Source organism: Ilyonectria robusta (genome assembly GCF_021365365.1).
Source record: "Ilyonectria robusta strain PMI_751 chromosome Unknown BGZ61scaffold_9, whole genome shotgun sequence".
In the NCBI taxonomy this organism is placed as follows: Eukaryota; Fungi; Ascomycota; class Sordariomycetes; order Hypocreales; family Nectriaceae; genus Ilyonectria; species Ilyonectria robusta.
The window spans coordinates 1,325,576-1,347,807 of record NW_025764443.1 but is presented as its reverse complement, the minus strand read 5'-3'; the positions used below and the strand labels follow the sequence as shown (position 1 = coordinate 1,347,807).

General features: G+C 53.8%; 7 protein-coding genes across 7 annotated transcripts; 3 read left to right on the top strand and 4 right to left on the bottom strand.

Moving 5' to 3' along the window:
* Window positions 1-5: 5 nt before the first annotated feature.
* Window positions 6-1,612, bottom strand: BGZ61DRAFT_451617 (uncharacterized protein). The gene is made up of 4 exons (XM_046245848.1): window positions 1,415-1,612; window positions 1,118-1,253; window positions 805-1,061; window positions 6-734 (listed from the first exon to the last, which is right to left on the bottom strand). Exons 2-4 carry the CDS (start codon window positions 1,205-1,207, stop codon window positions 485-487), a joined length of 597 nt encoding a protein of 198 aa, XP_046104957.1. The 5' UTR covers window positions 1,208-1,253; window positions 1,415-1,612; the 3' UTR covers window positions 6-484.
* A 495-nt stretch (window positions 1,613-2,107) lies between these two features.
* On the bottom strand, window positions 2,108-2,842 carry BGZ61DRAFT_351310 (uncharacterized protein; the record flags this gene model as incomplete). The annotated part of the gene is made up of 1 exon (XM_046240322.1): window positions 2,108-2,842. The coding sequence occupies one exon, from the start codon at window positions 2,840-2,842 to the stop codon at window positions 2,108-2,110; it is 735 nt and encodes a 244-aa protein (XP_046104956.1).
* Window positions 2,843-3,748: 906 nt separating this feature from the next.
* BGZ61DRAFT_477879 (SNF2 family N-terminal domain-containing protein) lies at window positions 3,749-7,349 on the top strand (the record flags this gene model as incomplete). Its single annotated transcript, XM_046248951.1, has 5 exons — window positions 3,749-3,832; window positions 3,911-4,078; window positions 4,139-4,819; window positions 4,868-7,153; window positions 7,212-7,349. The coding sequence occupies 5 exons, from the start codon at window positions 3,749-3,751 to the stop codon at window positions 7,347-7,349; spliced, it is 3,357 nt and encodes a 1,118-aa protein (XP_046104955.1).
* A 500-nt stretch (window positions 7,350-7,849) lies between these two features.
* BGZ61DRAFT_351241 (WD40-repeat-containing domain protein) lies at window positions 7,850-9,077 on the bottom strand (the record flags this gene model as incomplete). Its single annotated transcript, XM_046240318.1, has 3 exons — window positions 7,850-8,215; window positions 8,275-8,872; window positions 9,028-9,077. The coding sequence occupies 3 exons, from the start codon at window positions 9,075-9,077 to the stop codon at window positions 7,850-7,852; spliced, it is 1,014 nt and encodes a 337-aa protein (XP_046104954.1).
* Window positions 9,078-10,728: 1,651 nt separating this feature from the next.
* Window positions 10,729-13,821, top strand: BGZ61DRAFT_351334 (formate--tetrahydrofolate ligase-domain-containing protein; the record flags this gene model as incomplete). Its single annotated transcript, XM_046240323.1, has 5 exons — window positions 10,729-10,852; window positions 10,920-10,940; window positions 11,013-11,050; window positions 11,132-13,659; window positions 13,713-13,821. The coding sequence occupies 5 exons, from the start codon at window positions 10,729-10,731 to the stop codon at window positions 13,819-13,821; spliced, it is 2,820 nt and encodes a 939-aa protein (XP_046104953.1).
* Window positions 13,822-14,557: 736 nt separating this feature from the next.
* Window positions 14,558-18,491, bottom strand: BGZ61DRAFT_588306 (uncharacterized protein; the record flags this gene model as incomplete). Its single annotated transcript, XM_046256519.1, has 3 exons — window positions 14,558-15,628; window positions 15,685-16,721; window positions 18,421-18,491. The coding sequence occupies 3 exons, from the start codon at window positions 18,489-18,491 to the stop codon at window positions 14,817-14,819; spliced, it is 1,920 nt and encodes a 639-aa protein (XP_046104952.1). The 3' UTR covers window positions 14,558-14,816.
* A 668-nt stretch (window positions 18,492-19,159) lies between these two features.
* BGZ61DRAFT_451608 (ergosterol biosynthesis ERG4/ERG24 family-domain-containing protein) lies at window positions 19,160-22,072 on the top strand. The gene is made up of 5 exons (XM_046245847.1): window positions 19,160-19,656; window positions 19,797-20,966; window positions 21,030-21,434; window positions 21,495-21,636; window positions 21,695-22,072. The coding sequence occupies exons 1-5, from the start codon at window positions 19,622-19,624 to the stop codon at window positions 21,704-21,706; spliced, it is 1,764 nt and encodes a 587-aa protein (XP_046104951.1). The 5' UTR covers window positions 19,160-19,621; the 3' UTR covers window positions 21,707-22,072.
* The last annotated feature ends 160 nt before the right edge of the window (window positions 22,073-22,232 follow it).

Here is a 22,232-nt window from a genome sequence, read left to right as displayed (position 1 = left end):
GATGTGGGGGGGGGGGGGGGGCGAAACGGGCGGCCTCACACTGATTGCGTGGCGAAGGTGTCACCATCCTATCCACGGACAACATTGGTTCACACCAAGCCAACCAGCAGAGCCCCCCCTGGTCGAGCGTGGCTCGGAGGTTACTATTCTCGAAAGTGCATGTTACCGTAGATACGAAATAAAAACAACCAAATCAGTCCAAAACTCCTTGTCCTGTCCTCGAAGCACGATGTGCTGTTTTGTCCCTCCCCGGATCCGATATTATACATCGCACTTCCCTGACCAGACTTCTTTCCCCCTTGTTTGCGACCGGATTCCCTAAATGCGAAAATAAACTGGAGGATCCCACGACTGGCAATCATCACCAGTTAGACCCTCCATCAAACCCGGCGTGATCATCCACCTCAATCTTGAATGCATCAGGCTGCTGCCCAGAGGCATGATAAGCTTGGTGGCCCGTCCTAGGATGGGAGCTGCCCTGCTCCTAGTAGGGAGTGAATCCCCGGCCACGGCCTCGATAACCACCCCGGTACCCGCCCCGGGGGAATGAACCACCACCACCCCTTCCGAAGCCACCTCGGCCGCCGCGTCCACGGCCACCACGGCCACGGCTCATCCCTGGCACGTTGGTGCGCTTCGGGGTGACCTTGATGTTGCGGCCTTTGAAGAGGCTCTCGTTCAGGACAAGTGCCTGAGCCACCAAGCTGGGCTCCGTAAACTCAACGTAGGCATAGCTGTAAGCTCACTGGTTAGCGCAACTCGCCCTCGTAAAGGCAGCGTTCCTGCAGGGGGCTGAAGACGTACCCCTTGGGCTGGCCGGTAAACTTATCCAAGAGAATGGTGACGCGGTTAATCGAGCCGCAGCTCTGGAAGTGCGCCTGGATATCCTCGGGCGAGGCTGAATAATCCACATTGCCCACAAAGATGCTGCGCGAATCAACCGACTCCTTGTCATCCGCGAGGTCCGCCGACTGCTGCTCCAGAGTCGCTTGCATCTCGCGGAGCTTCTTGGCCTCCTCTTCCATCTCTGCCACGCGGCGCTTCATGGCAGTTATTTCTTCCTAGTGGCGCCTTGTCAGCTCCTTATTTAGTCCTCCTCTTTTCGCGCCTCACGCACCTCCTCTGTTGCCGACATTTCGTTCTCCGGCTCGTGCTCGTGCTCGTGCTGGGCCACCGGCGTCTCGTCTGGTTTGCCTGAGTCCGACATTTCGATCAAACTTGTGTAGCAAAGATAAATGTCCTCGAGGTGGAATCTGTGCGCGAGAGGTTAGTAGCTGTTGCCAAGGTGGCCAAAAAAAGAACCCGAATAGACAAAAGGGTTCAACCACGTTATCAACCTCGCGTCGCATAAACGCGAGTGGGAGACGCAGGTGCCGAAAATAGGTGGTGCTCTTTGGAGGCAAAGTAGACTTACGGCAGGGCACGCCTTATTGCGCAATAGACAATGTATCGAAATCCTGAACGCACCGAAACAAAGAAGACCGTGAACAATCCTGTGTTGGAAAATTGACGGAGGCGAGTTACAAGGCTTGAGGTAAGTAGCTTTCGAGAAAAGGACCTGTTCCCGGCAAGCTTGTGTGGGGAGCCGAGGTTGAACCGAGAGATAGCGACAATGCGCGATGATCTTCAATGCGCATGCACGAGACGGGTCGGGAGTTGGGCCGGGAGCATGAACCGTCACATTTATATCCAACGAACACTATGGTCGTCATGATAAATGTAGACAATTCACGCACGACATGCAGGTTGCATGATACATTGTCCTTGTCACACCGCGTAGGAATTGTCACGTCAGTCTCGGGGTGCAAGTTTGTAGATGACGAAGTGTCACAATTCTTGGGGAAAAAATGGCACATGTTCACGGAAAATTCATGTTTATTGTATCTGCCCCAGCAGAGTATGTCGCTGTACCGGGAAATATTGGTTAGAAGTCTCAACCTAGACATCCCACAAAATGTAGTCGTTACGTCCTCCAAACGCCGCTCATGCTATATGCTAGTCCATGCGTCCGTCCGTAATCCATGCGTCGTCCTACCCAGTCTATTGAAACCCGCTGCACCGTAATAATCGTGGTCGAATGAAATGGCTCATGGTTGATGTCAACCTATCAAGCATGTCGGTTCCGCTTGCCCCCACTGCCGAATGGATCCTTTCCTCCAAGACTTCCAAGATCAAATATCTCGTCAAAATTCAGTTTCCGCTTGGATCCGGCCCTTTGTGTTAGATGGGCACCTGGTCTTGGCAGCGGTCGGGTAGCGTTGGCGTTCATGCGGGCTTTCGACGCCCTGGCTGTTGCTAGCGATGGTCCATCGTGAGGCCTTGAATCTGACAGGTCAAGCGTGGCGATATTAGGGTAGGCGTGTGTCGACTGAAACGTAAAGGTATCTTGAGTCGGTACGACGATAGGGGTTGGTTCTTCGGCAATGGGAGGGATGCTCGGGGGAGCTGAGTCGGTGCGCACCTGTGTCGAAAGTTGTGATGCGCTGTTCGATCGAGTGATTTCTGGGGACGAAGCAGTCTCGGCTTTTTCGACTTCGTCTTCACTCTCGAGGCTCTGGGAACCGGTGTCACGCCCATCGAGCCTCTCTGTCGCCCATCGTCGAATCCTCCATCCCTCTCCGTCGCCAAGACCCATGCCCGCTTTGTCCAGGAAAGATAACAGGTCATCAAGGCAGTCTTGGTATCCCTCGGCTCGTGCCTTTGACTGGGCTGCAGCTGAAGTCTTGTACAGCTTTGTGACAGAGAGCGCGGCCGCCTTGAACACGTCGAGCAACTGTTCGGGCGACTCTGTCTGGGCGGGCTGCTTTCCAGCACCCGCAGACACGCCTCTCATCGGATCCATCGTGGAAAAAGCGAAAGTGGAAAGGGTGAATGTGTCTGGAGGTCGATAAGGTTAGCTGACGCTTGCCCTGGCGCGGGATATCACCTGGCTCCAGTTTGATATGTGCCATGAGCTGGTCACAAGGGTCTGTCCCTACCTTCAGGGGAGGCCACAGGCCGAAAAGAACAGACAAAATGCCAAAGCAAAGACAAAAACAAACAGTTCCAGACGTCTTCTGGAGAAGCTATCCTCTCCGAACACTGGTCGCTGGAGCTGGTTCAAGCCTGGTTCGACGGTCAATGGTGGTTTGACCAGTCATCCAACTTGCTGCTGCACAGAGCCTGTTGGGCGGCACTAACCGAGGGGTTGGCACGTGGAGCGGGGACCAGTAAGTCACGTGATGCATTGGCTGGAACAATGAGGAAAACGTAGCTGGAGTTACCCAAATGCGTCCGCATGTCGATTATTGGGTCTCTACAGAGATGATGCCGTTGTGCTAGAAACCACGCGGTTGCCCATGTAACTTTATTACTCCATGTTCTGTTGCTGCATTTTGGTTGAATCCACTGGAGGTGACGTCGTTGCAGTCAGCTCGGAATATCATTTATTCCTTGCAGGAGCGTGGGGCTGTTTAATGTGAAGAAAGACAGGGGACCGCACCGCGGCACTAGCCCCAAACTGGCCCCCTTCAACCTGCCCGTCTAGATTCCACTTGCCGACACCTTCGAAAAAACATCTACACCTTACGGTATTGTGAGAAGGCGCAATAACCTTCGACTTTCAGCCTCGAGCTAAATCTTGCATCCACAAATTTGATCTAATAGCTGCGGATAGCTCAAAATACTCTGCGACCCGGTCTCGCCCATCTTGGAACGCGTCTCCAGGACGCCAGTCGCGTAAAGAGGTTCATCTTACACTTCGTTCGCAATGGCGCCCCGATCTCGAGCCAACGCCGCGGACACTGACGCGTCTATGTCTGACGCGCCCGAACACCGCCAAGCAGAAGAGATGGTAAGTTTGGGCCTCTGATCTCGTTTTGCCCCCCCGCGCTTGACACGAGGACGTCTTACTGATGACTTGTGGTCGTAGGAAGTCGATGAAACCCCAGACTACACTGACTCCGACACGAACCCCAACACCACGGCTAGCAGTGTTGCAGGAGAGCCCCTTGGAGATGGCCGCAAGCGCCGCACTGAGGTGAACCAATTGCGCCGAAGTATCTTTGGCAAGAAGCATGATCGCCTTGGCGAATCCAAGGTTTGTCAAGCCAAGAATGCCCTAGTCGCGAGTTTGGAAATACTGACCCTCCGTGAATAGGAGGATGACACTATCCGTCGATTTCGCTACCTGCTAGGCCTCACCGACCTGTTTCGACACTTTATCGAGACGAACCCCGATCCTAAGATCCGCGACATCATGACCGAAATCGACCGTCAGAATGAAGAAGCCGCTCGAGGCAAGAAGGGTGCCGGAAGGCAAGGCGGTGCCACTAGCGAGCGTCGTCGACGGACCGAGGCCGAGGAAGATGCTGAGCTTCTCAAGGATGAGAAGCATGGCGGTTCGGCGGAGACTGTCTTCCGAGAGTCACCCACATTCATCCAGGGCACCATGCGCGACTACCAGGTAGCTGGTCTCAATTGGTTGATTTCTCTCCATGAGAATGGTATCTCAGGCATTCTCGCCGATGAGATGGGTCTCGGAAAGACGCTCCAAACCATTTCCTTCCTTGGCTACCTGCGGCACATCGTTGACATCACCGGCCCACACCTGGTCATCGTACCAAAGTCCACCCTTGACAACTGGAAGCGAGAGTTTGCCAGGTGGACACCAGAGGTCAATGTCTTGGTGCTTCAGGGTGCTAAGGAGGAGCGCAATACCCTTATAAATGAACGACTCGTTGATGAGAAGTTTGATGTCTGCATCACTAGTTATGAGATGATTCTCCGTGAGAAGGCGCATTTGAAGAAATTTGCTTGGGAGTACATCATTATTGATGAGGTATGGGCTTCTTGAAGACGGATTATGGCATCGCTAACTTGTGTCCAGGCCCACCGAATCAAGAACGAGGAGTCCTCCCTGTCGCAAGTTATCCGACTCTTTTCTTCCCGAAACCGACTCCTCATTACCGGCACGCCACTGCAAAACAACCTGCACGAGCTGTGGGCCCTCCTCAACTTCCTCCTCCCCGATGTCTTTGGCGATTCAGAGGCATTCGATCAGTGGTTCTCGGGCCAAGACCGTGATCAGGATACTGTTGTGCAGCAACTCCACCGAGTTCTGCGACCTTTCTTGCTCCGTCGTGTGAAGAGCGACGTGGAGAAGAGTTTGCTACCGAAAAAAGAAGTCAACGTTTATCTGGGCATGTCTGACATGCAGATCAAATGGTACCAGAAAATCCTTGAAAAGGATATCGACGCCGTCAACGGAGCTGGTGGCAAGCGAGAGTCCAAGACTCGACTTCTTAACATTGTTATGCAACTTCGAAAGTGCTGTAACCACCCGTATCTGTTTGAAGGAGCCGAGCCGGGTCCGCCTTACACGACTGATGAGCATCTCGTCTACAACGCGGGGAAGATGGCTGTCCTTGACAAGCTCCTCAACCGATTGCAGAAACAGGGCAGCAGAGTTCTCATCTTCTCTCAAATGAGTCGTCTGCTTGACATTCTCGAGGATTACTGTGTCTTCCGGGAATACAAGTATTGCCGTATCGACGGTGGAACTGCACACGAGGATCGCATTGCAGCCATTGACGAGTACAACAAACCTGGTTCAGAGAAGTTCGTCTTCTTGTTAACCACCAGGGCCGGTGGTTTGGGAATCAACCTTACCACTGCAGACATTGTCATTCTCTACGACAGTGACTGGAACCCCCAGGCGGATCTTCAAGCTATGGACCGAGCCCATCGTATCGGTCAGACGAAGCAAGTTGTCGTTTACAGATTTGTTACCGACAATGCTATCGAAGAAAAGGTTCTCGAACGAGCCGCTCAAAAGCTCCGACTTGACCAGCTTGTTATCCAGCAGGGCCGTGCTCAAACCGCTGCTAAGGCGGCTGCGAACAAGGGTGAACTTCTGTCCATGATCCAGCATGGTGCCGAGAAGGTCTTCCAGTCAAAAAGACCCACCGGCGACATGGCCTCAAAGGGCGCTGAAATCGATGATGACGACATTGACGATATTCTGTCTCGGGGTGAGAACCGAACCAAGGAGCTGAATGCCAAGTACGAAAAGCTGGGCATCGATGACTTGCAAAAGTTTACTTCAGAGTCAGCTTACGAATGGAACGGAGAGAACTTTGCAAAAGAGAAGAAAAACATCAACATGACTTGGATTAACCCTGCTAAGCGAGAACGCAAGGAGCAGTCGTACTCTATGGATAAGTACTTCAGACAGACGATGTACCCCAACCCAAAGGCGGACGCCAAACCCAAGGCTCCTCGGGCTCCCAAGCAGGTGCCAGTTCATGATTACCAATTCTACCCATCACGCCTGCGTGATCTCCAGGACAGGGAGACTGCATTCTATCGGAAGGAGATTGGGTATAAGGTTCCCCTGCCAGATGGCGAGGAAGACACCTTGTCTGACCGGGAGGCCGAGAGAGCCCTCGACCAGCAAGAGATCGATGATGCCACTGCCTTGAATGATGAAGAGCGCGAAGAGAAGGACAAACTCTCTAACCAAGGATTTGGTGACTGGAATAAACGAGACTTCCAGCAGTTTGTCAATGGGTCTGGAAAGTACGGCCGTTCGGATTTTGAGGGAATTTCCAACGAGATTGATAGCAAGGCTCCTGCGGAAATTAAGGCTTACGCAAAGGTCTTCTGGCAGCGCTTCACGGAGATCTCGGATTATTCCAAGTACATCAAGACCATCGAGGATGGCGAGGAGCGGACCCGACGCATCGAACACCAGCGAAAGCTCCTTAGGAAGAAGATGCAGCAGTATCGCGTCCCCCTACAGCAGCTCAAAATCAACTACTCAGTGTCTACGACCAACAAGAAGGTCTATACTGAAGAAGAGGACCGATTCTTGCTGGTCATGCTGGACCGATATGGCATCGACTCGGAGAATCTTTACGAAAAGATGCGTGACGATATCCGCAAGTCACCTCTTTTCCGTTTCGACTGGTTCTTCCTGAGCCGCACCCCTATTGAGCTGTCTCGCCGCTGCAACACCTTGATCACAACTATCGTAAAGGAGTTCGAGGATGTTCCAGGTCGTGGGGCGAATGGAGTGAACGGCAAGGCCAAGAGAGAGCCTGACGACGAGAACGACGAGGACAGCATCTTGGGCATGGCTCCTGCTAAGAAGAAGGCCAAGAATGGCGTCAAGGTATGTAAACTAAAACACATCAACAACCTCTGTGTGATCATGTGCTAACATCTTGCAGAATAAGGCACTGGATAATGTTAAGTCTGTCAAGTCGAGTAAAGCCAGTTCGGCCACGCCGTCTCGAGCATCAAGTGTGGCATCAACAAACTCCAACGCTGGCGGCTCGATCAGAGGCAAGAAGGGCAGGAAGAAGTAAAGCCATAAAAGTATCCAGAGCTACGATGGCTTTGGTTGGTCACGGTTGAAGGAGGGTAGATTCGGCGTTTGGCTTTTGCTTCATCGGCAGGTGGGAATGTTCTATCGCGGGTAGGTTCATTATGGCAGGATAATCTGTGTACCATGAGGGGAGGCAGGTAGAGTCACGGGCGACCTCGACGGTGGTGGGCGCTGTTTGGTACAGGTGTAAACAGATGTTTGAGCATGAGAACGACTCTAGATCTAGATGCCCGTCTGGATTCCCCTTGTCATGTGGACCCATATCGTGATTGCATAAAATAAAGCATGTCTGTCTGAAATGGCTGGTATTCAACCCGAGCTGAAACGTTTCATATCGTCCAACTTCGACCTTTCCCTAAGCCCCGGAGAGATGGTATGTATTACAAGCCCGTCCCTCTCCCCTCCGTCCCCCTTTTGCCCTTGAACAAAGATTTGTTGTCCCCCAACGCCGAACTATGCAAGCCCACAGGAAAAGAACGTCTACTTCAAGCGGTTCAACCGTTCCCTCTCGACCTCGTACAGGAAATCGAAGTATCCCTTGTCGAAGTGGTGAACTCGCACGTAGCCGTCCTCTCCGCCGCTGGCGTAGCTCTTGCCAGTGGGGTCGGCGGCGACGGTGTTGAGGGGACCGAAATGGCCACGCACGCGGCCGATCTCGTCCTCGAAGATCTTGTGGTAGAAACGAGCCTCGAACTTACCCTGACGGGCAGAGGTACGGGTGACGTCCATGGCGGCCTGACCACCACCGAGGATGACGAAATCCTTCTTGGGGGTGATGCAAGCACTGTTGAGGGGGGTGTCACTGGGGTAGGTCTTGAAGACTTCGAGGTCCGCGGCCGAGATGAGCTGAGGGAGATGGGGTCAGCGTGGGGACAGACGAGCGGGTGGGGATAATATGAACATACCTTGGCGGTCTTGTCCTTGCTAGCGGTGATGAAATAGGTGCGGTCGCTGGACCACTGGAGATCTACGATGGGGTTGTTGAGTTCGTGGATGGGAAAGTTGTCGAGCACATCGCCAGTCTTGGCATCGAACTGGCTGACACTGCCGTCCTCGTGGCCGGCAATGATGTACTTGCTGAGGTTGCTCCAGCCAGCAACGGTGGCCTTGCTCTCGTCGCAGACGATGGTGAGGACCTTCTCGTCGCTCTGCTCGGCGTCGACGTCGGGGTTGATGTCCATGACGACGATGTTGCTCAGGAATCCCATGCGCTTCTCGGTGACGCCCAGCAGCTTGGTGCCGTCCTCGTTGAACTCGACGCGCTTGACGGCCGTGGGGAACTCCCAGACCTTGAGGCAGCGGCCGGTCTTGACCTCCCAGAGGCGGATGGTGTTGTCGGCAGAGCCGGAGGCGATCATGGTCGAGGTGGGGTCGACATCGACGGTCCAGATGGCACCGACATGGCCGTGGTACGTGCCGAGACGCTCGCCGTTGTGAGAGAACCAGACACAGATCTGCTGATCCTTGGCGACGGAGAAGATCAAGTCGCCATCGAGGTTGTATCTGCGGACGGCGGGGTTAGCCGGGAGTTCCAGGGGCGGGGTGTTCTATTCGTGGGACATTGAGGTGGCTGCTTGTTAAACGGACAGAGAGAGGTTCGGGCGTTGATGTCGACTGCAACCGCCGCGCGCATCGAGCAATAGGTGAAGTCGACGTACCGGATCTGAGTGAGGGCACGCTCGTGCCCGGCAAGAAGAATGGGCCGCATGGTGTCGTTATTGGTGTGGGCTGGAGGGGTCGATGGAGGTGGCAGGTTCGGGAAAGGCTGGCTATATGGCGAGGGCTTTCGCGATGGAATTTTTGGCGGTTGTGCGTTTTGGTGGGGCACAGAATCCCCCTCGCGGGGAGGGGAGACTCATATTTCCAAAACGGGCTAGTGTCAGTGTGGATATTGCTGACATGTCGGTGTCGGTGCGAATTTGGGCTTGCTTCATCCCCTCACAAGCGAGGCTTCTGCCTTGAAGGATCATCACCAGGGAGGCTTCCGCTCACTTTGATTGTAAAGGATGGTGTAATTTATTATTTGAGTCACAATCAAGGAATAGACAGTCATAGCATGTGCAGAGAGAGAGTCAGGCCAAAATCGCCTCATTATTCGTGGCTCATCAAGCCATTCAGCGGAGGCGACCATCCTGAGGCATCAATGCTCTTCTTCCCCTATCAGCTGTTTTTGGGCGCACAACTTGATCTTGATCTTGGCTTTTGGTGTAAGAGGTCAGCATTGAAGCCATCTCCCCAGTCACTCTTCGTCGCTGTAATTGACTCCAGGAAAGGGGCCACGCTACTGATTGACTCATCTGACTTCCCTCGACACTGCCCATGGTGCGTCATCATCATTGGAGCATTCGACACGCCACGAGGAAAGCTTCTCTCCTCAAGGAATGATACCTCGATCTGTGTCCTAGTTGGGTTTGGTTCATTGGGAGAATGGACGAGTACCCAGACTGAGATTCTGTCGACTGTACTCGCTGTCCTTGGAATCAATGATGCGGATGCTGTACGATATTGTTGTCACCACTTTCAATTTGCGGCAGTTGTTCCGCTGCCATTTCGTTGTCCGTTTGTCCGTTTAGACCCCGTTCTCCTCGCGGAATCTCCTTCTGGATACAGCATTGAACACGACGATCCATTCACATCCGTCGCCTTTACCTCTTGCAGTCTGTCGGTAGCTCGTCGACGGCAGTCTCCACAGGACGAACCAGCGACGTTGGAGGCGCCCAAGGCGGCGCATGCAAGGTCATACGGTGCACACACTGTTGATCCTCGAATACCGAACCCCCGAAGGAAGCACCATGGCCCTGGCGGCTTGCGTCTATGGCGTCTCGGGGCCTAATATGCCATTGCACATGTTAGCAGTTCGTCGGCAGTTTTCGCCGTGCACCGTCGGCAGCGCGCTCCGTAAATGCCCTCTCCAAGGCCGTCGCGGACCGACTGCGGTGGCCGGGATCCAGTCGCCGCGCCACTCACAAGCCCACTCAGAAGCAACCGCGCCTACGCCCTCACACACACGCTCGCACACACGCGCACACACGCACTGGGTTAGGCAATTGCACACGACATCGCTTGGCTTCCGCTTGTGCGAATCTCCTACGTCGGCCGTATCTGCCGTGGCTGCCGTGTCCGGTTGGGCTGCCCCTCCTCCCACTGTGGCCCACCTCACAGACTCCAACTATTCCGACTACTACGACGCCTTCGACGCCTTCGACGCCTCCTCAGGCTCGTACCGTTGTCAATCATCCTCACCTTCGTCGTCTGTTGTCGCTGGCTCTTTACTACTTCTACGCTCTGCGCCCCGAGTCTGCTCGGTGCTCTCATCGGTCCTCACCCAGAAGCGGCACTTCTCCTCGACGACTGCAATCATGGGCGCCATTAAGCTTGACGGCACTGCCATTGCCAAGGCGATTCGCGAGCGTCTCGGTGCTGAAATTGTCGAGAAGCAGAAGCTCAACCCTCGATTCAAGCCCTGCCTCAAGATCATCCAAGGTGCGCCGGACTCGTGCTACCCTATAATCATGTGTGCGCATCCGTAACTAACTCAATCTACTCGCAGTTGGTGATCGCTCTGACTCTTGTTCGTGAAATTCTGCCCCGCCATTTCGTGAGGCTTCCCCTCCATCATGATAACCCACTAACCCACCCGTAGCCACCTATGTTCGCATGAAGACCAAGGCCGCCCAAGAGGTGAGACGACCTTTTTTTCCTCGCTCTTTTTTTCAAACTATTGCTACTGGGAACTTGGTTACTGACCTATTCCCTTCTAAGGCTGGTATTGCTAGCGAATTGATTCATCTTCCTGAATCTATCAGCGAGCCTGAGCTCCTGGACCAGATCTACCGCCTGAACAATGACCCTTCAGTCAACGGTATCCTGGTCCAGCTCCCCGTCCCTAAACACATCTCTGAGTATGTTATTACATCCGCCGTGGCAGATGAGAAGGATGTCGATGGCTTCGGCACCAAGAACATCGGAGAGCTCGCTAAGCGAGGAGGAAACCCCCTTTTTGTCCCCTGCACTCCCAAGGGCGTCATGTTCCTGCTCAAGGAGTCTGGCGTTGACCTGAAGGAAAAGAATGCCGTTGTTGTTGGTAGAAGCGACATTGTTGGAAGCCCCGTGAGCTACCTGTTGCGTAATGCCGACGCTACCGTCACTGTCTGCCATTCCAAGACTGTCGGCCTCCAGGACTTTGTCAAGGGCGCCGACGTTGTTGTCGCCGCCATTGGTGTTCCTAGGTTCATCAAGGGCGAGTGGCTGAAGCCCGGTGCCGTCGTTATCGACGTCGGAACAAACTTCATTCCTGACGCGAGCAGGAAGTCTGGATCTAGACTCGTCGGTGACGTCGACTTCGACTCCGCCGTTGAAGTTGCTTCCGCCATCACTCCCGTGCCTGGCGGTGTTGGTCCTATGACTGTGGCCATGCTGATGCAGAACGTGGTTGATGCTACAACCCTCTACTTTGATGCTCAGAAACTCAGGAAGACTATTCCCCTTCCCCTGAAGCTTCAAGACCCTGTCCCCTCAGACATTGCTGTGTCGCGAGGTCAGACCCCCAAGCAGATTACCAGCATTGCAGCCGAGGTAGGAATTGCTCCCAACGAGTTGGAGCCTTATGGCGCATACAAGGCCAAGGTCGATCTCAGCCTGCTCAAGAGACTCGAGCACCGACGCAATGGCCGCTATGTTGTCGTGACTGGCATCACCCCCACTCCCCTGGGTGAGGGCAAGTCTACCACGACTATGGGCCTGGCCCAAGCCTTGGGCGCTCATCTTGGACGGTTGACCTTCGCCAACGTTCGACAGCCCAGCCAAGGTCCTACCTTCGGAATCAAGGGTGGTGCTGCCGGTGGAGGTTACAGCCAGGTCATTCCCATGGACGAATTCAACCTGCATCTGACAGGTGACATCCACGCCATTACTGCCGCCAACAACCTTCTCGCGGCTGCCATTGAGACTCGAATCTTCCACGAGAACACCCAGAAGGATGGCCCCCTATACAAGCGATTAGTGCCTGTTAAGAATGGCAAGAGACAGTTCGCCCCTATCATGTTCCGCCGACTGAAGAAGCTCGGCATTGACAAGACGAACCCTGATGATCTAACCGAAGATGAGATCCACCGATTTGCTCGCCTTGACATTGACCCTGAGACCATTACCTGGAGACGCGTGCTTGATGTCAACGACCGTCACCTTCGAGGCATTACCGTCGGCACTGCCCCGACTGAGAAGGGCCAGACTCGCGAAACTGGCTTCGATATTTCCGTTGCTAGCGAGTGCATGGCTATTCTTGCCCTTAGCACCAGCCTGGATGATATGCGGGAACGCCTCGGCCGCATGGTTGTTGCTACTTCTCGCGGTGGCGACCCTGTTACCTGCGACGATATCGGTGCCGGTGGTTCCTTGACCGCCCTGATGAAGGATGCCATTAAGCCCAACCTGATGCAGACTCTCGAAGGTACCCCCGTGTTCGTCCACGCTGGACCTTTTGCCAACATCAGCATCGGACAGAGCTCTATTCTGGCCGACAAGCTCGCACTCAAGCTTGCAGGCACTGAGCCTGATGAGGACCACGACACGAAGGCTGGTTTCGTCGTTACCGAGGCGGGCTTCGACTTCACCATGGGTGGTGAGCGTTTCTTCAACATCAAGTGCCGTACCTCTGGCCTGGTCCCTGACGTTGTCGTCGTTGTTGCAACCGTCAGAGCCCTGAAGGTCCACGGCGGTGCTCCCCCGATTGCCCCTGGCGCTGCCCTTAGCGCCGTCTATAAGGAGGAGAACGTCGATATCCTCCGCGCTGGCTGCGTCAACCTCAAGAAGCAGATTTCCAACGCCAAGTCGTTCGGCATCCCCGTTGTTGTCGCCATCAACAAGTTCTCGACCGATACCGATGCCGAGATCGCCGTGCTCCGCGAGGAAGCTATCGCTGCTGGTGCTGAGGATGCTATTCTGGCTAACCACTGGGCCGAGGGTGGCAAGGGTGCTGTAGACTTGGCTCGAGGCGTCATCGCTGCCAGTGCGAAGCCCAAGGATTTGTCTCTAACGTATGATCTTGAGGGCACCGTGCAGAGCCGCCTCGAGGCCATCGGCCAGAAGATGTACGGCGCCGCAGCTGTCGAGTTCAGCGAGCTGGCGCAGAAGAAGGTTGACACCTACACCCGCCAAGGGTACGGAAACCTCCCTATCTGTGTGGCCAAGACGCAGTACTCGCTGTCTCACAACCCTGATCTGAAGGGTGCCCCGACCGGCTTCACGATCCCCATCCGCGATGTTCGGATGGCTGCCGGTGCTGGATATCTGTAAGTTCCCTCTGTTTCAACAATATAAAAAGAGAAATACTAACAACGTTTAGGTATGCACTGGCAGCGGATATCCAGACTATCCCTGGTCTGCCTACTGCTCCCGGCTACCTCAATGTCGATGTCGACACCGAGACCGGTGAGATTGACGGCCTCTTCTAAACTATATACGCTGCTTTTCTCTACTGGCTGGATTCCAGGCTAGATAGATGTATACCCTCAACTCAACGTGGGATTATGGACCGGGGAGGCGAAAATCGGACGTGGCATTTCAACACATGGTGCAGGAAACGGATAGGGGTTCCGGCTGGCGAATTTTACACTCTGTTGTGTCATTATCAGTGATATTCTAATTCAACACAATTCACTCATGGATTTTCCTTCACGCGAGGTCAAGAATGCCTGTTTTAAGGCATTGGTGATGCAGTGGTCGAGATGTATAGCGGACAACCGTCCTCTTGGCTGTGATTAGATATCTTAGACAGAGAGTGGAGAGCAATGAGGACTAGGAAATAGATAATCTAAAAACACGAATCTTCATATATTCAACCATTCTCTCTGTCGTACTTCCTCTGTAGTTTCATGAATATTAGACATTCCCCTTAAGCTAAAACTCAGGGCAAACCAATATATCTACTATGTGAATTGGAATTCTTAGACCTTAGACTGATATTTATAAAGAAATTCGATTTAATTAAAAAGATTATAATAAAAGTTTTTGAAGAAATAAATACTAAAAATTAGTCTTCTAAACTTATTAGGATAATAGATAATTACTAGCACGATTGAAGCATGCAGTTACGTGTGCAAGTAGCAATAGGTGTGTGTGCGAATAACGATACTCAATTATTGATACCCCTAGATCCTTTTGTGGTTCCGAGGTGCTGCAAATCAATTCCCTATATCCTTCAATGTCAAGTATGCCTGTTAATGAGATGGTAAGAGAGAGGCGTCTATTCTGCCTCCATTTGATTGCAGCCCAACTAGCAATTCGAACACTCCCATCAAACATTTCAAAGAGGATAAGGGAAGCGTCGATATATAGGCAATCAGATATATTCTAGTGTTACGGACTCTCATGATTGAATAATAGCCTCCTGGCCCTCCACTGATATCCTTTCCGTGTTCGAATGTAGCGGAGCTAGTTCATTGTCCGCTCAACCATCGAGGGTAAATTGAATTCTTGGACGCTCATTCCCACCTCCCGTGGGCTCCTCATGGTGCAGGGTAGTCGTCCACCCTTGCGTGCCCGTCGGTCGGGGCATAGATGATACCAGCCCGCCCCGTAACGACGGATCGGTAATCGAAAGCTCGTCCACGGCACGAAAGAGTTGCATAGCTCTCAAGGCAGCCGCGCGACGAGCTAGCTTTCCAAATACACTGGGAAACCGCGGCGTTGTATGGAATCCCATAGCAAATATAGTTAACACGACAGTGACAATGGGAGCGGCCAAGACTGCGGCATAGCTAAGTGTGACAACATCGCTCGAGCGGATGATGAAGGCGGCAGCACCGGGTATCAATACCCTAATAGGCTTTTTTAAGAGGTTTCTGGCACTGGGATCCGTGGACAGCACTGGATCTCTCATGATCTCCCGAGTCCATAGGTAGCCCGAGAGAATGAGGCGGGTCGTGTCGCCCCCGTTGGAAGCAGACCCGGCGTCTATTACAGTGCCCCTGAGGGATCCAGTATAAGACTTGAGGCTTGCAACACCTGCTCGCATACCGACGCGAGAGCCCGCTGGCTGGCTGAGAAGGGAAGTAAGGATGACCTGCAATCCCAATGGCAACAGGGACTGACCCAGCTGACCAACGGTATAACAGTATCTCTCCATGCAAATATAGGTGGTTTCCCAGCAGGAGAGAGCTGGCCGACCGTCCTTCACTTTGTAGGGAGTAGAGGAATTTAGGCTCCCGGTTTTGTTCGTTGTCAGATACCAAGGATTGTTGCCTTCTGAGTAGCTCCTCGCTTGTGATGTGAGCGCCAGGAAGGGAAACGATCGATTAAATCCTGTTTCTTGGTACCTATCTCGGGGTGAAGTAGAGAAGTGAAGCCAAGAAGTATCGGGCCATCTCCTTCATCGGTCGACACTGTAATAGCGTTCGGTATTGAGTCCCAGGGTACATATACATCGGCCTTGTTGATGTAGGGATGAGGTTGAAGCCAGCCACATTCAGTCGCACAGCTCCTGTTTACCCGGAGCTCTAGATCTAGCATGATCTGCATATTCAATTCTCCTGTCGTAAGGGTGTAGTGCCACTGAACAGCTTGTTGTGGGCGAGCGACGGTGCCACCGGGATGATCGAAGAGCTCAACGGACACTATTGACAGTTGTGTGTTGAGTTCGCCAGCCTCCGCGCTACCGAGCGCACGAAGGATGCTCGGCCGATCGAAGGTGCCAAAATTGATGGCAGCACCAGCAGTCGGTTGCCCCAGATCAGGGAAGTACACTTCGGCAGGATGCGCGGGGGGCGACATTTGGATGTTAAGCCAGATGGGATAGTAAATGCCAATCACGAGGCTCGTGACCGCAATTGTAGTTGAGCAAAAGCTGATGATGACGGCTGGAATTAAGTATTGTGGTTTTCGATTGTGCGAGTCTTCACCACGTAACAGCATGGTCAGATAGCCGAAACTTGAAAAGACGGCGGAGAACGGATCGGGGTAGTTCCAAAAGGTGACGAGACCGAGAATCTTAATGCGATCGCCGTCATGCAAATTCCATAATAAAATGTTGAAGACTATGTTCCACGCAGCTGCGAAAAGCAACTGAATAAAGATAGCGTAGGTCGCAGCGACCAGCAGGAATACATGGGCAATGACGGCGATGGCATCGACAGATTTGCCGTTGAAGGAGACGATGAACCTTTCAGTCACCTTGTAGGTGTTTGATGGAGGGTTTGTGTAGACATCTATGGTTTGTTTGGCCGCTGAGACTCTGAAAACTTGAGCGTTGTTCTCCTGAGACTTCTCGCTCCTGCTCTTGCTCGTTTTGAAGCCATGATGTCGTGGTTCTTGCGTAGGAATATATAATCGTTCGATCGTCCCTATAGCCTTGCCACTGAGACATGTATCAGTTCAAGTGGATTAGATGGCTTGCTTGCATGCAGGTTGCGGTCCGATACCAGGAGGTCTTTCAGTCACAGCTGAGTTTATGTCTTCGACTTCCGAAAGAATTCGTAGTTGATTGATGGGAATGACATCCCATGACGAAGATTGGTGGGGTTATGATTAAGGCTATTGTTATGGCTAAAACTAACAGGAGTGCAAGCGGCTGAGGATTGCTGAGGATGAGAGACAGAGAAAAATGTGAGGAGGCAGCGAGAGAGAAAAATGTGAGGAGGCAGCGAGAGAGAAAGAGAGGAGGGGGGAGGAGAAGGGGGCGAGAATGAAAACGAAACGAAATTCAGAAAGGGGGAGACAAAGTGGGCGATTTGGACAGAGTCTAGAACCAAGGTCATCCGGAGACGTGGAATCGAAGAGGAGGTGATGGACGAAATACAGAAGGGAGGAATCAGAGTGAGAGGTCTGCTTGATAGGGGTTGATTGCGTTGATGGCACCAGCGGTATGATTAGGAAGATCGAAGAGTTGGAGCCTCTGGGTGATCTTGAGCCCTCGTCTGAAATGGAGCCATCCAAAGGAAGGTCGCAGTGGGAAAGATGTAAAAAGGAGGTCGTCAGTCACAAATTGTCTGCGAGTTGGATGGGACCCCCATTGACCCTGAATTATCACGGCCCCCTCTTCCAAGAATGAACAAACCGGGGGCTCAGCTGTGTCACTTGACGCAAACTTCGTCTACCGCCAACAATCTGACCGTCATCGAAGACTCCATGAAGGTGGAACGTCTTTGACCCGAATCGGCATCACCGTGAGAGGTGACAATGGCCTCAATTCCTAAGGTAGTCTGCCAAGCTTGCTCCCGACGGGGAATATGTCCACTCGACTGCGCCTTCGGGGTGGAGATCGGCAACCGAGGTCAGTCCGGTCGGTCCAGTATAGAGTGCAGGTCGAAACCGGACTAAACATGAGGATTGATTGTCCGGGAGAGGGATCCGGGACGTGGTGTTGATGATGACGCCGATGCTTCCGAGAAAAGTTTCTGAACGGATACGAACACGACGTGCCGTCAGACGTGTGATATCACCAACGCCGAGGTCATACTAGGTACAATGCAGCAACTGGAGGCTGGAATAATGTCTGCGGTAGAGTAGTTTCTCGAGCGTGTAGTTTAAGGTCGGGGCTTAGCGTGCTGCACGATTCGTATAGCGAGCGGGTAGAAGACTCAATCTGGGGAAGGGCATGGGGCTCAGGATGTCGATAACATCACGACGTTGATGTACTGTTGGAGATCCGAGGTTGATTCTGCCGGTAGAGTCCGGGCTTAGCGCGCTGCACGATTCGTATAGCAGTCTGGTGGAGCAAGACAGAGAGTGTCAAGGAGGGGATGGGGTATGCGTAGAGGGGGACGAGGGCCAAGACGAACGAGGGACATCGTGAGTGGCATCATTCGCGGCATCGCAAAGTCGATCTGAAGCGATTGAAGATGTTTCGAGACGAGGCCTAGCGTGCTGCACGATTCGTATAGCAAGCGGGCATGAGGCTCAAGACGTCAAGACGATGGCGAGGGTTGCTCCAGCTCCTCGTGGTTCGGGCCCGGGGTTTATGTTGCTGCACGATTCGTATAGCAAGTGGATCACGGTGGAAAGACAAGGGAGCATGCGCACCATCGATCGCGGTTAGCAGGTGAGGCTCAACGGACATTGCCAAGGGCTCCATCACCAGGTTTGCGGAGCGAACATGGTGATGTCGCTTCACGAAGGCGAATGACATGTACGGCGCAGACGATTCGCACTGGCGGTGGGACCCTGGCAGATCGCTATACGAATCTTGCAGCTGCGCCAAGGCGGCCAATCAGCGCGGCCCGTTTCTCCGTGCCCTGTGGGCCTGGGTGGGGACCGGCCAAAAAAGTTCTGTCGGGACGGGGCAGTACCCGCGTCCACGCTGGGCCGACCCGCAAAGGCGCAAGTACCGACTCAGCAGACCCAGCACGCGCCTTCGGAAGCCCAGCGAGGCCAGCAAGCCCGGCGCAGGGACCTACTGTAATTTACAATGGCCCGCATCCCCTGTAACGCATGCCCTGGAATTGGCACTCCCGGGCCCTCGCGCGCCGTGATAGGCCCGCCGCAACCCCTGATTTTCGCTCGTCGTCCGGTTAAAACCCTCCGTCCCGAGGAGTGCGGAAAGTCAACAAAGCGGCGTCCGGCTGGGCCAATCGCACAACACCCTTGTTTTTCGCGCCCATACTACGGAGCACCATCACCACCACTTCAGCTTCCACTTCCACTAACCCACAAAATCAAGCCTGGGGCAATCTCCAAGACACGCCTGCACCCGGCTTCACCCCCCCTCTGGCGCCCCTCCCCCCCCTGGCCGGGCCTTCACTCGCTCTCTTCTCCCTCGAGCTGTCTCTCTCTCTCTCTCTTGTTCGCTCCTCTCGACATCGCCAGCCTCTTTGCACGTCGTCGCCACACTCCTTCGAACGCCTCGGTACACGCCGTCGCCGCAGCCGCAGCCGCAGCCGCAGCCCGGTCCTGGAGACGTGTCACACTCGGACCGTCACCGCTTCTCCAGCCTGCAGCCGTCCAGCCGCCGTCCAGCCGCCGTCCAGCCGTCCACACCATCTCTGCGATCCCGTCCTCTGCCGTCTCCGCGTCCGCCTCCGCGTTGGTGGCTGCTGTTCCTGTTCCTGCTAGTTTCTGCTGGCATTGCAGTGAGGTTGCTCTTTGCATTCACCCCCCGCTCCTTGGGCCTGAGCTCCTCTGTCTCGTCCACTCGTTTTCCCAACAATCTGCCCGAGCCCTGGCTGCTTGGCTCCGGCCCTCATTTTCTGCATTCGCCTTATACGCTGCCCGACCCCTAATTTATATAAAGGCTCATCTCGAGCCCAACTCGTCGCCATCATGTCGTCGAGATACTCTTTGCGCCAGACACCCAGGTAAGCCTCAATCCTATCTCATTGATGCCCCATTGCCTCCTACCGCCCCTCAGCCGAGTCAATCCCACTCTCCTCGACCCCAATGCCCTCCCTTAGCCCCTCCCTAGTATCACAAACTAATAACGTGTCTCTGCATCCAGAAAGAAGGAACTCTTCGAGGGCATGGTAGAAACCCCTGGTCCGACTCGTCGCTCAAATCGTCGCCAATCATCTGTCCCATCCGAGCTTTCAGACCCCGACAACGACTCCAGTGCCGCTGAGAGCACCGCTCGCGCTCGTCCTGTCCGCCGTCGCACCGGAAAGTTCATCGAAGACCTCTCCGAGGACGACAACGACACCATGGCTCCCACCAGCCGCCTCACCAATGGCCACACCAACGGCCACACCAACGGCCACACCAACGGCCACACCAACGGTCACGTCAGTGGTAACGGTAACGGCCACACCAACGGTTTTTCCACCCCCGTCAAGGCCACCGAAACCAAGGCAGAGTCCAATGAGGACCACGTCGTTGACGGCTGGAGGCCCGGTCAGGATCCGAAGATCGACTACTCGGGAGAATTCGAGTTTGGTGGCTCTATCGGCACCCTCGCCATGATGACCCTGTTCCCTGTCCTCATGTGGTACATGTGGATTGGAGCGACCTACTACGACGGCAAATTCCCCTCCCGGGCCCCCGGTCAGTCTTGGGCCGACTTTGGTGCTCACCTCGTCAACCTCGTCTACACCGGCGCGTTCCCTCACGCCCGCGCCTGGGCCTGGTACTGGGTCTATCTCGTTTACGCGGGTGCTTGCTACTGCCTCCTCCCCGGTGTCTGGGGTAAGGGCAAGCCTCTGCCTCATATGGATGACAAGCAGTTGCCCTACTTCTGCAATGCCTACGTCAGCCTTTATGTTACCCTTGTTGTCCTCGCTGGTCTGCACTTCTCGGGTGCTTGGCCCCTGTATACTGTCCTCGATGAGTTTGGCCCCCTGCTGTCCGTCGCTATCTTGAGTGGTTTCATCGTCAGCTTTGTCGCCTACTTCTCTGCGCTTTGGCGTGGAAAGCAGCACCGCATGACTGGCTACCCCATCTACGACTTCTTCATGGGTGCTGAGCTGAACCCCCGCATGTTTGGCATCCTGGACTTCAAGATGTTCTTCGAGGTCCGCATGCCCTGGTACATTCTTCTTATCCTGAGCCTTGGCACTGCTGCCCGCCAGTACGAGAACTATGGCTACGTCTCCGGCGAAGTCTGGTTCCTTGTCATGGCCCACTTCCTTTACGCCAACGCTTGCGCCAAGGGCGAGGAGCTCATCATTACTACTTGGTAAGTTGTATTCGCCACATCACTTTGCGTTGCCGCGGGGGACTATCTGCTAACATGACACAGGGACATGTACTACGAGAAGTGGGGTTTCATGCTCATCTTCTGGAACCTAGCTGGTGTTCCTCTGTCCTACTGCCACTGCACCATCTACCTCGCCAACCACGCCCCTGAGGAGTACCGCTGGAACAAATGGGGTCTTACGGCCCTCTTCGCCGCCTACCTCTTCTGGTACTGGGTCTGGGACACGTGCAACAGCCAGAAGAACCGCTTCCGTGCCATGGAGAAGGGCAATCTCATTTATCGCAAGACCTTTCCCCAGCTTCCCTGGCAGACAGTCCACAACCCCAAGACGATTGTGACCCCTCAGGGAGTCATCCTCGTCGATGGTTGGTATGGCCTTGCCCGGAAGATTCACTACACGGCCGACGCCTGGTTTGCCATCTCTTGGGGTCTGATTACCGGCTTCCAGTAAGTTATCCCTGGGCTCCTTGATCTTGAACTTGAGAGCAAGGCTAATGATTAAAATAGGAGCCCCTTCCCCTGGTTCTACCCCTTCTTCTTCTGCTGCATGATTGCGCACCGCGCCATTCGAGACATCACCCGCTGCCGCAAGAAGTACGGTGAGGGCTGGTTGGAGTATGAGCGAAGAGTGCCCTACCTCTTCATCCCTGTAAGTCACTCCCATTTTCACCTCGCGGAATAAACCATGATCTCTAACATGTACATAGTACGTCATCTAAGGGAATCTACCCTAAACCGAGGGCTTGTCTCAATTCTTTATCTCAACGACAAGTCCTCGGTCCTTCGTTTGTACATATCAGCTCTCACGCTGTTAAACGGCAAAGCGTAGAGGAGAAAATGCTCTGTTTGTGAATCAAGGGGTAATTAAAAGTGCATGGGGAACGGCGGTCGAGGTCCACGAAACGAAGGAAATAATAATGCATGATGCTTGAGAGCAAAGAGGTGGGAATGTTGTAATTGCGGAATTTAAACGCCTTCTAATATTATATACATTGCCTGCGAGAAGCAGGTAACTATGTTTTGTAATACCCGCTTAACTATTCGTTCTAATACCTGCTGAAAGATCCCACGGAGTAAATGCATGCAGGCAATGAGTGTCATGACAATACCACACCAGTGAGGAGCTTTGGATTGAAGGAAGGAGAGCTTGAACAGAGATCAAGGTGTTCCCTTATCGAATGGCTCGGTTTAATTGGATTCCAGTAGTACATATCGTGTCTCAATCTCAGTGAAGGGGTAAATTGG